The sequence below is a fragment of the Emydura macquarii genome, unplaced genomic scaffold (genome assembly GCF_026122565.2).
Source record: "Emydura macquarii macquarii isolate MOO-44397 ecotype Brisbane River unplaced genomic scaffold, CSIRO-AGI_Emac_v2 contig_1790, whole genome shotgun sequence".
Lineage (NCBI taxonomy): Eukaryota > Metazoa > Chordata > Testudines > Chelidae > Emydura > Emydura macquarii.
Window position 1 is genome coordinate 8,145,070 of NW_027131927.1, and position 15,156 is coordinate 8,160,225.

Sequence of the window (15,156 nt, forward strand, 5' to 3'; positions counted from 1 at the left end):
AGAGCAAGGAGCTTTTTCTTGATTTAATACCTTCTCTCCAACAGAGAGACACCCAAAGGAGGGTGAAGCAGTTCTCCGCAACACCGAAGCCAACAGCCCAGAGTTTATCTGGTCCAGTTATTTTCCTTTCCTCTGAATTTTAGCACTCAGCACTGATAAGTAGCATCCAGTGAGAGAATAAGTCAGATAGCCAGCATTCACTTTTGAATCTTTCACTTCCACATCCTAGGAACTGGGAGGAGACCTCATTATGACTAAGGTGAGCCCAGGCAGATATTTGAAGTACTGGAAAAAGCTGAAAAGCTTAGCACTACTAAGAAAAAGCCTTCCCAGTGTCCACTTTAATGCCCACTAATTTCTGGTTTAAGAGGGAAACAAGGAGTTAACATGGTATGTGTGGGACTGCAGTAAGATAAACATTACAACTCATGATAGCATGAAGTTTGCATGTGCAATTTGAATTGCAAAATAAGAAGTCAAGCGGTATTGACATTTATTAGATAAAATGATAAATTCAGTGCTCTAAAGAGAGTTTTCTTCATAGATTGAGTCACAATGAGAAGTACTAGAGTCTCCAAAAGGCTTAATGTAGCTGGGGGAAAGTTAGGGATAAGAATAATCAATCCTTTATTCTTTCCTGAATGATAAATACTTCCTGAGAATAGCTAGTGTTTCTAGTGCACTTGGCGTATTATACAACTGAAGCAGAACACACGACAGATTGAGTCTCCAAAGTCAACAGCTCCACTAGGAAAAAAGTTCTAGGAGTAACGTTTCTGAAATCCAAGTTGTGACAGAAAAAGGTCTAATGAAAGGGCAATTCCTTCCCATGGTAAGGGGTTAAGTCAGCTGTTAAAGTGTAACGCCTTCTCCCTGCAAAAGAGTTTGTCTTATTTGCAGGTGTTTCCATCCTTGTGCCCCCAGTTCTGATAAAATGCCGTCCCGTGCCAACAAAGAGAACCAGGCACTTCTCTGTTCTACTTTTATTTTCACTTTCAGATAAAAACAAACCATGGTTCTTTTAAAAGAGAATAATCAATTTGTTTGTGATTATAAAGTGCATTTTTCACCTTGAACTTTGTGTACAAAAACATTTTAAAAAGACACAAACATGCAGAAGCAGCTTAACAAGGCACTTCCAGGCATAAAACAAGGGCAGCAAAATGCCTCACTTTCACATTCACGTTCACGAAAGAAAAGCGTGAAGGGGAAAACTCCAAGAAGTTATTTTTTTAGAATCATCATTGGTCAAAGAGCCAGTTCCCAGCACAACGTTTACACAATGTCCATGTGTATGGCACAACTTTCACAGCTTTATCCCATGCACTGTGGTATGCATTGCTTCCATTTCCTGGTAAGCAACAGCACCTTCGCTGTGCCACCAGAGGAAGAAATGAAAGCACACTACTCCCCAGGGCACTACAGACTCTCACATCACTGCTGCATTTTAGGGTGTCATCGTCAGGATTTCTCGGTGTGTTAGAATTTGTCAGCTAAAGTACAACTTGCCTCATCTACACAACATTTTTAGAACACGTTAGCTAAAATACTCTAATGCCATGTCTTTAAAACCTCGTCAAGAAAAACCCTGATTCACTGTGCCCGGCTTTTGAAATCAAAGAACAATTTAAAGCCAAACTTGGATAAGTCTTTTCAAAAGACAACTTTATGGAGGACACTAGTCAACTTATCAAACGGAAATTCAGAAAACAGACTTTTCAAATTAGTGAATGAAGCCTGTGTAACCCATGTTTACATACACACAGTGTTGTTTTAATACCTGAAATTAGTGATTGAGTACAATAATGCTTTCCACAGCCCAATATATTGATGCAAAGATCAAAAAGCTATCCATTCTTCCTGTAAGCTTGTTGTTTTTACTTAAACATGTCTAACAGATGTTTGGGTACATCATCTCCTGAAATTATAGAACAGCTTAGAAGTATTTTGTATTGTAAGTCTCCAAAATTAAAGAAGTGATGTTTTTAAAAACCATTTTTAATTTTGGAGAATAGCATAGCCATTTGAGTCTTCCCAATACAAATATTGGGTATATGTCAAAAATATATAAAGTTTATGTTCTAGAAAAATAGAGTATCTTGAAATATTAACCCCCCTTTGGATTACTCCATGTAAGTGTATGAAATAAGTTATTCTGCTCGAAGAGCAAGACATTAGCTGCAGTGAGTAATTTAGCTACATTCTGTTTGGCAAGTACGTAAAATGACTGTCCTTTGCAATTAACTGCAGTATAGTCCTCCAAAACAAGCCCTGGTACTACTCTCCCTCTACAGCGACTGATCTCCCTTTTCAACAACAAAAGCAGTGATGGCATCACGTGCCCTTGAGAGATCCATTTTACGTTTTGGGGGTATATTAATTTTTTCCTTGGGCAGAACAACCTTTTGTATGGAAACAGCACTGACCACCAAATTGTGCACTTACAAGGTTACAACTGTGATAGCTGCTACAATGTCAATACAAGATACAGATGTGACAGCTCGGTATGTAGTTACAGTGCAAATCTGGTGCTCTACCAACCTAAGTGAACGCATTCTAGCATGAAAACAGTGAACAAAAAGCTACACATCCATTGTAGTCAGACAAGTTTTAGACGAGACAGTTGACTTGAATTAATATAAACTTTCAGAACTTTTTAAAAGCTAGCAGTAATATTGCAGAAATCTTTGTAATTCAAGCTACTGCTGTGGTAACGTACAAGAAAAAAGTTCTGAGTTAAGGCACTCGCATTGCACTAAAAAGTTAGTCTCCCTAATAAACTGTCTTCATAGGACATGACAAGCCGCAGCAGTGAGGTCTGTTTATCGAATTTCAAAGCCACTACAGAAACAAAAAAACAAATTCACAAACATGCAATGTATTGTCCATGCAGACTCATGCATGAACCCTTTGGCACCAGGTTTCCTAACAGGACAAAAGCTAATTGTACATTAGCGCGAGCAGTAGGAGCTGCTGCACTCCCCAGGGACAGTAAGGCAGTTAATAGAGAGATATATTGAGAGCAGAATGGTGACCTTTCAGCATCTGCAAGATTAGAAATTAAAAGAAAAAACTCCTCCATGTTACCCCCTCCCTGCTGCAAGTCGTTCTAGGGCAACTGGAAGACTGTCTGGGCATAGGAACAGCAGAGCGCTTCCCTTCCATTACAAAGTTTTTAAAACACTTGATGAGTTAAAGAACTTAACCCCAAAGCTACCAGGTTACTAGACAGCTCTGCTGGGGGGGGGGGGGGGGGGGCGGGGAGAAGAGATCAACTCCTCAACATGGGCGCAAGCCCTATGAATTTACTACACAAAGTTATATTTAAAAAAAAAAATCTTACAGATGAACTGGTAACTAAGTGTGCCAGTACTTTTGCAGAAATGCAGCTCTCTCCTAATATGGCATGAAGCGAAGCTTCTAGTCATGGTTATTCTGTCATTTCTAGAAATCTCTTCCGTCTCTAACCGAAAGGATCCAGCACAATTAACAAGGTCAGAGAGAAAGGGCCATTCACGTCCCACTCTTGCCATAAGCAGGCTAGTTTTATTTTAATATCTCCTGTCAAGTATAAATTACCTTTGTAAAATAGTTTTGTAGCAAAGCCAACTTGCACAGTGCTACCGAAATAGGAGAACCTAATTAAAGAAGCTTCCCCTTTTTAAGATATTTAAACCTGTAACGACCCTAATGTGCAACACAGGAACAAGACACCACTACATAGCTAAGTGACCAGTGCAAGCACTGAAGTAGTAAGTGTTTAACTGGAAGAGATTAGCAGCATTATACATAAGAGAACTAGCAGCACTGGACAGAAACTCTAGGCAAGTCTCCCATTGTATGGAACAGTTTCCAACGCTTGAATTTGGGTGTGTAACTCTCATGATGTAAAAGACACTTGTTTAGCTGGTATGAAAACCACTTGGGGTCACTGAATGTTGCAGTCATCTTGCTCTACCCTGATGGGGCTTGCGAGCCAAAGGAAGTGTCATTTATCCAGCCCTCTGGCAAACTTCATGTTCAGGCCAGTTCCCAAGCTTGCAACAGGCACAGCAAGAGTTAGTGAATCAGGACTCAGTCCCTCCATCAGTAGTAAGGCCCTAGCTTTTCATACCCGGAATAGCTAGGCCACTCAGGAAACAGGCCGTAGGAACACCTAGGGCTTCCAAACTGGTCAAAGGCAATTCCAAAATCAGGCCCAGCCTGAGGCTGCAACACTTCCCGAGCAGATTTCAGTTCAGACTGTATGATCCTGTAATTCAGGCCTCTGTTGCTGTCCCAAAACACTTTCCCATCACACTCATAACAGACTGCAAACTCAATTCTTTCATGGGATTGAATTCTCTCCGGCAAACAGATATCAAAGGAAAATGTGTCCTTGTCCGAACCTGCGTAAGTGTCCTTGACATATTGGCACGGGTAGTCTGTGAAGCTTTTCCAAGTGTCAAATGTCATCCTTATCCTCACAGTCTTCTCGAAAGCAAGATTCTTAACCTTCACTGTGCCCACAATAGCTTTATCCTTTAGCATGCAGTTTTCCAGGCAGACAAAATCCGTCTGCAGGCGATTTCTGAAGTCCAAGTAGTCTGCAGAAGGCTGTACAAAATCCAAGACAAAGTTGTCCTTCTCTACCGTCGTCAGACCCACAATATTGTCTATTAACTCTGTGATGTTGAACGGAATATCTAATGGGTCATCAAACTCAGAGAATACTTTAACCATTGTCAGAGCCAAGCCTCTGCTATCGGCAAAAGAGACCCTCTTTTTCACCCTGTTTCCCCGGAGAGATGTTGCTGCCTCTCCAGGTTCACTGAACTCAGCCTTGCTGTTTTGAATGCAGGGACGTAATGGTTTGTTTGGCTTTGGAGCTATTTTACAAGCAAATCTCTCTCTTCTCAAGGGTGGAGAACACAGATAGAACTGCATGGCTATGTCCACGGCCATTGCTGGTTCAGGAGGAAAGCAGTCCAGTATTCTGAAAGAAGGAGGCGGAAAATGATCAGTTTTCATTACATAATTATAGGACTCCAAATAGAGCAGAAGCAAGCAACAAGAAAACTTGATGATACTGTGACATGATCTCTATTTTAAGTTCAATTTCTGCTACATACAGTCAGCTGTGGAATAGTTTTTTTCTGGAGCACACCTTGCCCCCATGCAACAACAGAATATTCATCAACAACAACCAGTGTTAAAAGCAAAGCATAAAAAGCATGAGAAGAGTAAACTGGGTTTTTATACTGCATTTCCTTCATTCTGACTGCATAAACCATTTTGTTCGTTAAATAATGTGCAGAAATCAACACTTTTCAAATGGATCCAAGCTGCAGGACCACCGCTAAAAAAGTTCACTGGCCCAGGGAATATTTGTTCTACTCTGCCATAGTGTTTCTCATTATGACAGTTTGCAAAATACTAAACCTAAGTAAAGCGCTTTACTTTTTTTTCTCCTTTTAATGGTTTTGCTGTATTACTGTTACATAGGAAGCTAATGTAAAATTTCAGCAGTTTCCCAAACTTAAATACAATTAAATATTATATTTCTTCTGTGGTTTCCTCCCTCAGCAAAGTCTGACATTTTCTCCACTTCATTGAGTATCTGTAGCTTCCTTTAAACATAGAACAGGAACTGCATACGTCATCAGCAGCACCAGCCTGGGACTACCATGGCCTCTAGGGGAGACAGAGCCACAGCAGAACCACAGACGCTAGACTTTATGATAACTTGAGGAGATGGCATATGAAATGACAAAGTTTGGGGCCATCCCCCAAACTTCAAAATCAGATTATTTCAACATGCTTCCCTGCTTAGGCTCTTCTGGCATGATGCTGAATGGCCAATGTTCTCATGAACACTGGGGTTAGAGATGAATGCCTTATACAACAGGATATTCACTAGATCTAGTTCTAACTGTTCTTGAGACCTGGCAAAATGGGAATATGAATGCAACCTTGAGGTCTGATGTGATATCTCATGGGCTATTGAGACCAAACAGATGTTGCTTGTCCAATATTACTTTATAGCCATGGTGATTCAGGAAATAATGGATGAATGTACATGTATAAATAGTCATTTGAAAGGGTCGCTGAGAGGAGCAGTGATGTTCTGGCACTCGACCAGGACAGACCAGTGTAGCAGTGCTGTATTGCAGCCCCAGGCCCCATGAAAGGCTAGCAGACACAGCGGGGTATCTGCAGCTCCCTGGGACACGTGCTCCTAACAGTAACAGGCAATTATGTTCAATTAAAACTGAAGGGACCTTAGTCAAGCTAAACATGCTACATAAAACCTGACACTGGTGCCCAGAATCATACCCCGATCCCGCAGTCTCCGGCGGGTTGTGTGCTCATCCTTACCTGGCCCAAAGGCCCCAGTTTCCCACTGACTGAACTCTCAGCCACAAATTAATGCTGCCTCCCTCAATCCAGGAATGCTGGGTCACCCTCTCAGCCCCCACGCCAGGCGTTGGGCAGCACTCCACTCAGGACGGCGATTTAGGCTGGCCCCACACAAGATTTCCTGCTTCCAGAGCACACCCCCTTACTCCAGAACAGGGCATGGAAAAATCAAGGAATCCCTCGTCCACCACACATAGACAAGGGACTGGGAAGAGTTCCCTGCTGACAGCAGCCAGCCAAGCAGAAAGCTTTCAGGCAGTGGGCAGAGTCTCCTGCCAGGCCCCCAGAGAGCCCCCCACCATCACAGCAGGCATTTCCTCTCAGGGCCAAAAGCTCCACCTGCCACCATCCCACTGCAGCCCTTCCCCCCCCGCACAATCCTCTGCTCAGGTAACACCACCATGTTGGTGGTGGGGTGAGGCAATGTCTAGGCACACGTCCAGAATACTCTACTGTGGAGGTTGGGTATCAACAAAGACCCCCTCTTCCAGACAGTGTCCTCCAGCCCCTCATGTCTCCTGCTACAGGGGGTCTAGAAGGGTAGCCCCCACCTGGGCCTCCTACTACAAACAGCAGCCACCATCGCCTTCTCCCACCTCACCATGCAAAGACAGCAGCACTGGCGCTGTGCCTGCGGACATCATTGCATTATTCATCTGACGAAGTGGGTTGCAACCCACGAAAGCTTATGCCCGCAGAAATTAGTTAGTTTTTAAGGTGCCACAGGACTCTTGTTGTTTTTGCATTACTACGCTGCTCATGCTCGAGGGTTCTTCCCTGCACACGTAAGAACTGGAAACAATTTTCTATTGGTTGTTTTTACACAGATCGCCTATTACCGAGATACTAATGGCACACGTGTGGGCAAGACACCGACTTGCCCTGGACGAACTGATGTTTTTGCAAGCCCTGAAGAATACAAACTGAGTCGATAATGCAGGATATAGCCTACTGGTTTTATTTAACGTGTGATTTAAAACTAAGAACTTTTCCTTTAAAAAAATAAAATCTTTCAATAACTGTCTCCTGTTACTCCCAAATCAAAATCGATGGCTCAACCTCTAAATGAGACTGCGGCATCGTAAGGACATGTGGCTAAAGAGCACCAGGGATACAGCAGGGATTTAAAATAGCAAACGGGAACTGATAAATACTAGTCTTACCATTTACAAACTGCGTTAACTGTTTACCCGTTTGCTTGTGCACGCAGGGGGTGAGTGGGGACAGGGTGCTGCAGGGACTGTGCAGGGAACAGCTCTGGCAGTTTAGGGGTCTGGCGCCAGCTTGAGCAGCAGGGAGCCATGAAGCAGCGCCTGAGGTGTCCCCGGGGGGTAAGGGTCTGGGGAGTCGGGCAGCATGGGGGGGAGTGTCCCCAGTCTTGGGGCAGGGCCAGGAGCACAGTGGGTGGCGGATGGGCTCTGGAGCTGGGCAGGGCACTTTGGTACCTTGTTGCCCCCTCCTGTGGGCTGGGGGGGTAGCAGGCCCCATGCACCCAGAGCAAAATTGGGCAAAGTGTGACTGAAAAGCCATGGCTCCAGCCCCCCCCTGCCTGCAGCGTCTACCCCAGCCATTGGAGTATGGCCTGGGCAGGGCAGAGACCTTCCGGAGTGCACAGCAACCCTCCCCCACCCGTTCCCCATCACAGCCAGCTCCCCCCACACTGGGGGAGAGCTCCATGGTGGAGCAGCAGCAGCCGCAGCCACACGCCCTAGGGACCCCCCCAGGCTTCTCCCCTCACTTGCCTGGGTGGTGCAACTGCTGCAGTGTGCTCAGCAGGGGAGGTTCCTGGTGTCCCCCCCCCCACCCTATGCCAGCGCCGCTCACCGGGGAAGCACACCACATTCTGGAGCTAGGGATGTAAAATATTATATTGTTTAAACAATGTACGTTTGATCTTTAAACGTTTGTTTAGTCAGACAATATTTGACACCCCTCGGATAAATGAGAGATCAAAGCTGCCGATATCTATTGTTGACCAGAACCGTAGTACCTTAAAACTAAAATACTCAAACCAAGAACGATGCACCTTACAAGAAGCTGTCTACACATCAACTCTTCTTCAGAACAGCATTACAATATTGCTTCTGCAAGCTGCATTTAGCAAGGACATCTCTTCATTCAGAATTTGTATCAAGACCCCAGTGTGCTCCATCAACTAGTTCCTCCTCTGCTTCCTCATCATAGCCGGACACAGCTCAAATCCAACTCGAGTGTCCCCAGCGTCCCAGAACAGCATTAAATCCACCCTTTCCTTTGCTCAACTGAACACGTTCGTGCCAAGTCTCTGCTCACATACAAAGCCATTGTTTGTATAGGCTACTTCATCCTGCAAACCAATATAGCCTCAAATATTCACAAACGTCTGTTCCCTAGCCTAGACCGGTATCAGACTCATGTCTTATTACAATGAACCCTCTATTATTTGAGTAAACTAATAATTGCAGCCTCAGTGTTCCTGGTGATATGTGGGTAACTGAGGATATATTGTATTTAATAAGGTATTCTATCAAAAAGCCATGTCGCGACATTCAGCCTATGGGTAGGGTTTAAAGTCAAACCTTACGATGCAGCCTATTTAAGCCATTAAAAGCCACAAGGCCGGATCTACAGAACTAGAACTGATTGCAGTTTTCAGTTAGGACTATGTAACAGCTCTGAATTTTTGCTTTTGATTGACCTTGGGACATTTGCTTCAAAGTTCCAAGAATGTTGGGTGGGGACTCCGTGGAACAACACTAAAAAGAATGGGGAAGCTTGCCATTTAAGTCACAGACACAGTAAGGTTAATGAACTGTCTTCTGTTTTAAACCAGTTAGATTGTTAAATCTGACTCAGTGAATAGCTGTAACCGGAAAAATGGCCACAAGATTCAGTTCTGGAAAACACCAAGTATTCAGTTCCAAGAATGCAGACAAAAGTGTTTAAAGGGACACTGGCAACTTGATACCTTCATTTCTTAAATTAAAGTTTTAAGCTTTTTTGCCCAGTTTTCAATACCATCTCAAAGACTTCAAAACTATATTACTCTGCCAGTTTCTCCCTTTCCTCTGAGCAAATACTGATTCCCTTCCTCCCACCCCTGCCTTTTATGGAGCATACGCAAACATGGGAAAGAAATTGTTTAAATCCATGTTTGTCAACAGCCGCCAATTATATTGGTACGGATCCAAAAATAATGTTTGTTAACGTGTGCTTCCTAGGCCAGCCGCCTGCATCAAACATGAGCAAGCATCTTTAAAGCATACTGATGACAAAGAAGTTGAAGAAAGTTTCACAGGTATATTATATGCTGCCTGTTAGGTACCTTACACTCTTAGTTTTGTTTTTTGCTTCCTTAGGTGAATGGTCCAGAAGAGGGGATAGTTTGTTCTAAGTGAGGAAGTCTTATGACAGTACCACTTGGTAATCAGCTATCTTCATTTGGGTCAGGTCGACACGAAAAAGTTTTGATGGCATATCTGTTAGTCAGGGGTGTGGGAAAACAAACAAAATCACACACCCAGCCAATTTAGCTATGCTGACAGAGGAGTGCTTCTGTCCGCTTAGTTGAAGTCCTTCAGGGAGGTGCACCTCTGGTAGGAGACTCTGCCAGTGCAATTATGCCAGCCAAGCACCCGTTGTGTAGACAAGGCCTTGGAGTACAGTTGATGAATACTCTCAGTCCCTTGAGAAATTCCAATACCTTCTGTTCTCATCCTCTTAGGAAAAGGGAAGTCTCTCTAGGCCTCTCTTGGGCAGGTGGAACTACCAGAGAGCCTGGAACAAGATGAGAACAGAAGTATCCTTCTCAAGGGCTTGAGACCAATAGCACCTCTCTCTCTCCTGGATGTAGCTAGTACAGAGGCTAGAGCTAGCCACAGATTCTTCACTGACTCCAACATCCCTTCTTTTATTGGAAGGGCCTGTTTGCATTGTAAGCTATGGTAGGGCAGGAACCCTCCTCTCAGTCTGTCTATGTACAGTGCCCAGCACAATGGGGCCCTGATCTCAGAGACCTCCAGGCACCACTGCAACACAAATATAAATGACGACTCTGGAAAATGCAGCCCTTATTTAGGTGTCTAAATGGGAACCAAAATCTTCAGCAAGTCTGACCCTACGCGTGCTGTTAGTCGATGACCTGTGGGCGAGCAATGCATGCCCCTCCGCCATGGACCTCAGCAAACAGTGCGACAACTGGCAATGGGCTGAACGCCATTCTAGGAACAGTGTAACATGAAGCCAGGAGAGTTGGCTTCACCAAATAAAAAAAGGCTCACACTGGCATGTGATGAGCTCCGACCACATCTTGACAGAGACTAAATGACCCACAAGGCTGAAAACCCTACCACTATCAATGAACAACAGAGACACAGCGAAATTAAAAACTCTCAGAAGAGGTAACAGAGTAATCTGAAGCAACCACGTGGCTGTTGAGCCTACACCCCCTTATACATCTCCAAGAAAGGGAGCACGGTAACAAGGATATAGACAACAGCCTCAACAGACACTGCTGCCAGAAGACTCAGAGCGTGCACTCCTGCAGTGGAGGGATTATGCAGACAACGCATTAAATCTTCTTTGCTCCCAGGCACCAGAGAACCCACACACTTACTCACTGCCACCACTCTGGCTTCTCTGCCAAGAGGCCCTGCAGAACTTTCTGAAACTTTTACTGAAGTGTCTAGGAAAGGGCAGGCTGCACAGAAGCAGCATGCAGGTTAGAGTTTCAAAGTCTGAGGAATGACTGTGGAGACACCACTTCTGTGAAGGAGGGAGTTTACTACTTAGTTTCTATAGCCCTTACTACCATGGGAAAGGTGCTTTAGTTACAGGTCATTAAGAACCAACACCAACAGTAAACCAAATCCTAGACAAAATAAATGGCATCTCAAATTGTGCCCTACAGGTTGGTGAACTTCACCCATAGACTTTACAGGCAGTGAATAATGACTGCACCTCTCCTGGCTGGCCAGAGATGATGAAACACCACAGACCACCTGTGCCAACTGGGAACAATGAATCTAGTGAGACCCAGAAGCTGCAAGCCATTCTGGCCAAGGACACAGACCCTAGCTCAAACCTCCAAATACTTCTTTTCAACACTGCACACATGCCAACAGGAGAGGAACAATGTGAAACCCTGCAAAGACAGCACATGCCATGGCAAGCAGTGTAACCCTTTCAGACCCCTCACAAGGAGCTACCCACACAGTGAAGCCCTTAAATTCCTACAGGAGAGACAACAACAAGCTGCCATTGATATCAAAAGCTGCAAGCTAGATCAAATGGACTCCACCTCTCTTTTCCACCACTAGATCAATCAGGTAAGAGCAGTCTTAGTAGCACACCTAGATCTGAATCTAATTCAAAAGTGAATCAAAAAGTCAGCCTCTGTCATGGAAGGTTTAAGCATATACTTGGTCCTGCCCCAGCACAAGGGGCTGGATCCGATGATCTCTCGAGGCCCCTTCCAGACCTACAATTCTGTAAGTCTGTGGAATCTAAGCGCTGCTGGAACTGGCCCATCTACCTTGCCTAAAACCTGTGTTTGCTACCGTGGGGGAATCCGGCAGAACAAACTGTCCCCACAATGCAGGCCACTTGCCTATAATTTTAAAGCTGCCACCCCTGGGACCTAAGGCTGCTCTGCACCCTCGAAAAGTCAGGCAACAGGGTACACAGGGGCCCTCAAAGAACTGGCTTCTCCAGTCTCCCCGGTGCTGGAGTTTAAGAAAAACTAGCTTGATCTCAAGCCTTAAGGCTCGTTTTGGGTAGATTACTCCCGGTGCGTTGCGTGCCGGGGACTCCTGCGGGCCAGGCCAGGCCAGTGTGTCCGTTTCACAGCCAGGCTAGCCCCGGCCCTACGTGGCTGTTGCAGAGGGGGCGCTCGCGCTCCGCCCCGAGACTAGAGAGCGAGCCGGGCTGGCCTGTCCCGGCGAGGAGCGTTTGCAGGGACGTGTTACGGGATGGCCCAGCGCCCTCCCAGGGAGTCCCTGCAGCTAAGCCGGCCTGGGGCTGGTTCAAGCCCGGCCCGATGCACGCGATGCTGCACCCAACATCAGGGAGGGAGGCCCGAGCTCTGCCCGCCCCGCTCCCGGCCCGGACTGACGATGCGGCCGGAAAGCGGCTCTGTCCCGGGGCGAGCGGAACGGGCTCCCCCCGCAGTTCTCCCCACCCGACCCCCGACGGGCTCCCCCCGGCCCGTACCTAAAGCCGCGCGCGCATGGGTTCCTCCGGCGGGGCGCGCGCGCTGCAGCCCGGCTCGCGGCGGCTGGCTCCGTCCGTTCCGGCAGTGCCCGTGACCCGTCCCGCGCCGCGCCGCCCGCGGCTGCAAAGGGGTGGATTGGCGGGGGGCGGGGCTCGTCCGCAGCGCCGCGCTCGGCCCCAGAGACTGGGCCCCGGGGCCAATGGGAGCGCGCCGTGCTCGACACGTCAGCCAATGGCAGCGAGCGGAGCTTTTCCGCCGGGACCAGCTGCTGCAGCCCAGCCAGCTGGTGCGCCGCGGGGTTGCCTCGAGACACACCCCCCAGTCCCCCCCTACACACACTGTGGGCCCCCCCCCCCCGCCCGGATCCGCCCCCTTCCAGACACAGCCCCGCCCCTCCCCCCGGACACTGCACCCCCGCCCAGGCCCAGAGGAACAGACTCAGAGCGACCCCCGTGGCCGCCCCCCCCCAACCCCGTGCAGGTGGCAGCCAGGGCTGGTGGCCAGAGGGAGACGCCCCCCGAGGGCTGGGCGAAGTGGAGGAGCAGGGGCGGCCCAGAGCTGCGGGTACTCGGGGGAAGGACAGAGCGGCCTGCGGGCCGGGCCGGGGTGTCTGGCGGGGCTGCCTAGCCCGGCTCTATTCCCGTGCGTGCAGCTACCGCCGGCCTGCCCGACCCAGCGGGGCCCACCCTACCTCCCTCCCTGCTGTAGCTGCCCCTTCCCCTGGGCACCCTCCGCGCTCCCCTGGGGATGGGCAGGAGCAGGAGAGCCAGCAGCGACTCTCTGCCGTCCCACATGTGCAGACCACACCACGCCGAGCATCTGAACTAAAGGGGGGCGATTAAGCAGGCACCTGACAGCGCTACATTAGAAAGAGCCGCGGGGCAGGGACCTGCTTGCGGCGTGGTGGCCTGCCCCTGGCTGCCGGTGCTGAAGGGGAGGGTCGCTGGAAGAGGCTAACTGTAGGCCTGGCAGAGCATGGCCTTGGCACATGTGTACACTAGGGGCTTTTTTTTTTAAACCTCGAGTTAATTGTTTAGTCATTAATTCAAGAGAGTGAATACATTTGTAAATACTAGTGTGGACACTCACCAGACGTTTGTTCTGGGCTGCACACATTTGTGCTTTAGCCTAGGGGTCAACCTTAGCAACCAATTAACTTCAGTTCAGGCCAAAAAAGCCAAGTCCAGGGCTGTGTTTTCAGCCCTTTAGAAGATGGGAGTCCCTACAGTGGGGTGTACTTGCTACAATTCACACCACTTGTATAATTATGTATTTCAGGATTTAAAATATTTAAACATACTCATGGAAGCGATAATGAACTAGAAAAACGTTTGAGCTATTTCCTAAAGCACCTGCAGATCCCATTTCACCCCAGTTGAAACAACAACAGACAGTGAATTCTTACTCCAAAAGCAGTTTATACCTATGTTGTTTAAAGTCAGCACAGCCTCATTAGTTTTTACCCTCTCTTTTTGCATTCTTCAACAAATTTACGTTTGTTTTGGATCACATTGAAATAAAATAATCTGGATCTCCAACTTTCTGGGCAACCAATGTCCAATACCCAGAAACTGAGTCATTTTCTGAAGAAGATGCCAGTTCTGCTTCGGTACTCATGCAGACAATTCACATTCTTGACACCCTTTTCCTCTCGATTATGTGGAAATTCAGGATGCACCACATCATTATTGTGAACTCCTGGAGTACTTACTTGCCTGGGAGGCGAAGGAAAGCAGCCTATCACTTAGCCACAGACACGCATAGAAAATGCAATATGATAGCACAGCATATTTAAAAATTCAGATGTCTGTAACAGAATAATGAAAGAATATAGTCCTTCCAGTTGCTGCTGCAAAGCCAGGAACTCACTCTTTAGAGTACACATGCAACACTTAACATGTCTACAAATCAGAAAGGGTTTGTCTCTACAAATTGTTATGCACACTTAGCACATGCTTTAACAAAGCTTTTTGTTTGTAAGCGTTTTTTATTTCTTACTGACGGTCTTAGGGATATAGGGGCTGATTCTGATTTCATATTGGTGTGAAACCAGTGCAACTCAGCTGACATCAAATGGAATTATTGATTCCTAATTTACACTGCTGTGATCTTAGAATCCAGACCAGAGCTAGGCGGTGTGGGGTGAGAGAGAAGAGTTCAAAACTATAAACAGCAAGGAGTACTGACATGTTAGCTAGGATGGATTTGTAACTGACAGTCGTTATTGTTCAGGTTTAATGAAGTATATTTCAAATGTAAGTTTTTATAACAAGCCTAAATGTAAATGAAAAGCGACAAACCAAGAAATCAAGAGGAAACCAAAGCATATTTACAAATGCAGGAGACTTGGGGATGCCCATATATATCTCTCTCTGTAAACCTTAAACCCAACACCACCACGCCCCATCTGGGACACTGCAGCCCATCCCACCCCATCATCATTGCCCCCCGAAGCTCCCATTCCCACCCCCACGCATGGAATCACTCACCGCAGAAGAAGACGGGGCTGACCTGCCAGTCGACCATAAGGAACACTGGACTAATGAGAATCATTTCACCCCGTATGG

At 46.8% G+C, this 15,156-nt stretch overlaps 1 protein-coding gene across 1 annotated transcript; it reads right to left on the reverse strand.

The window, feature by feature from the left end:
• Positions 1–1,202: 1,202 nt before the first annotated feature.
• On the reverse strand, positions 1,203–12,717 carry PPP1R3B (protein phosphatase 1 regulatory subunit 3B). The gene is made up of 2 exons (XM_067556876.1): positions 12,589–12,717; positions 1,203–4,975 (listed from the first exon to the last, which is right to left on the reverse strand). The coding sequence occupies exon 2, from the start codon at positions 4,942–4,944 to the stop codon at positions 4,087–4,089; it is 858 nt and encodes a 285-aa protein (XP_067412977.1). The 5' UTR covers positions 4,945–4,975; positions 12,589–12,717; the 3' UTR covers positions 1,203–4,086.
• Between the last annotated feature and the right edge of the window lie 2,439 nt (positions 12,718–15,156).

Bases quoted from the DNA above. Each gene is read 5' to 3' on its own strand.
- PPP1R3B (XM_067556876.1), bottom strand. From the start codon at position 4,944: ATGGCCGTGGACATAGCCATGCAGTTCTATCTGTGTTCTCCACCCTTG.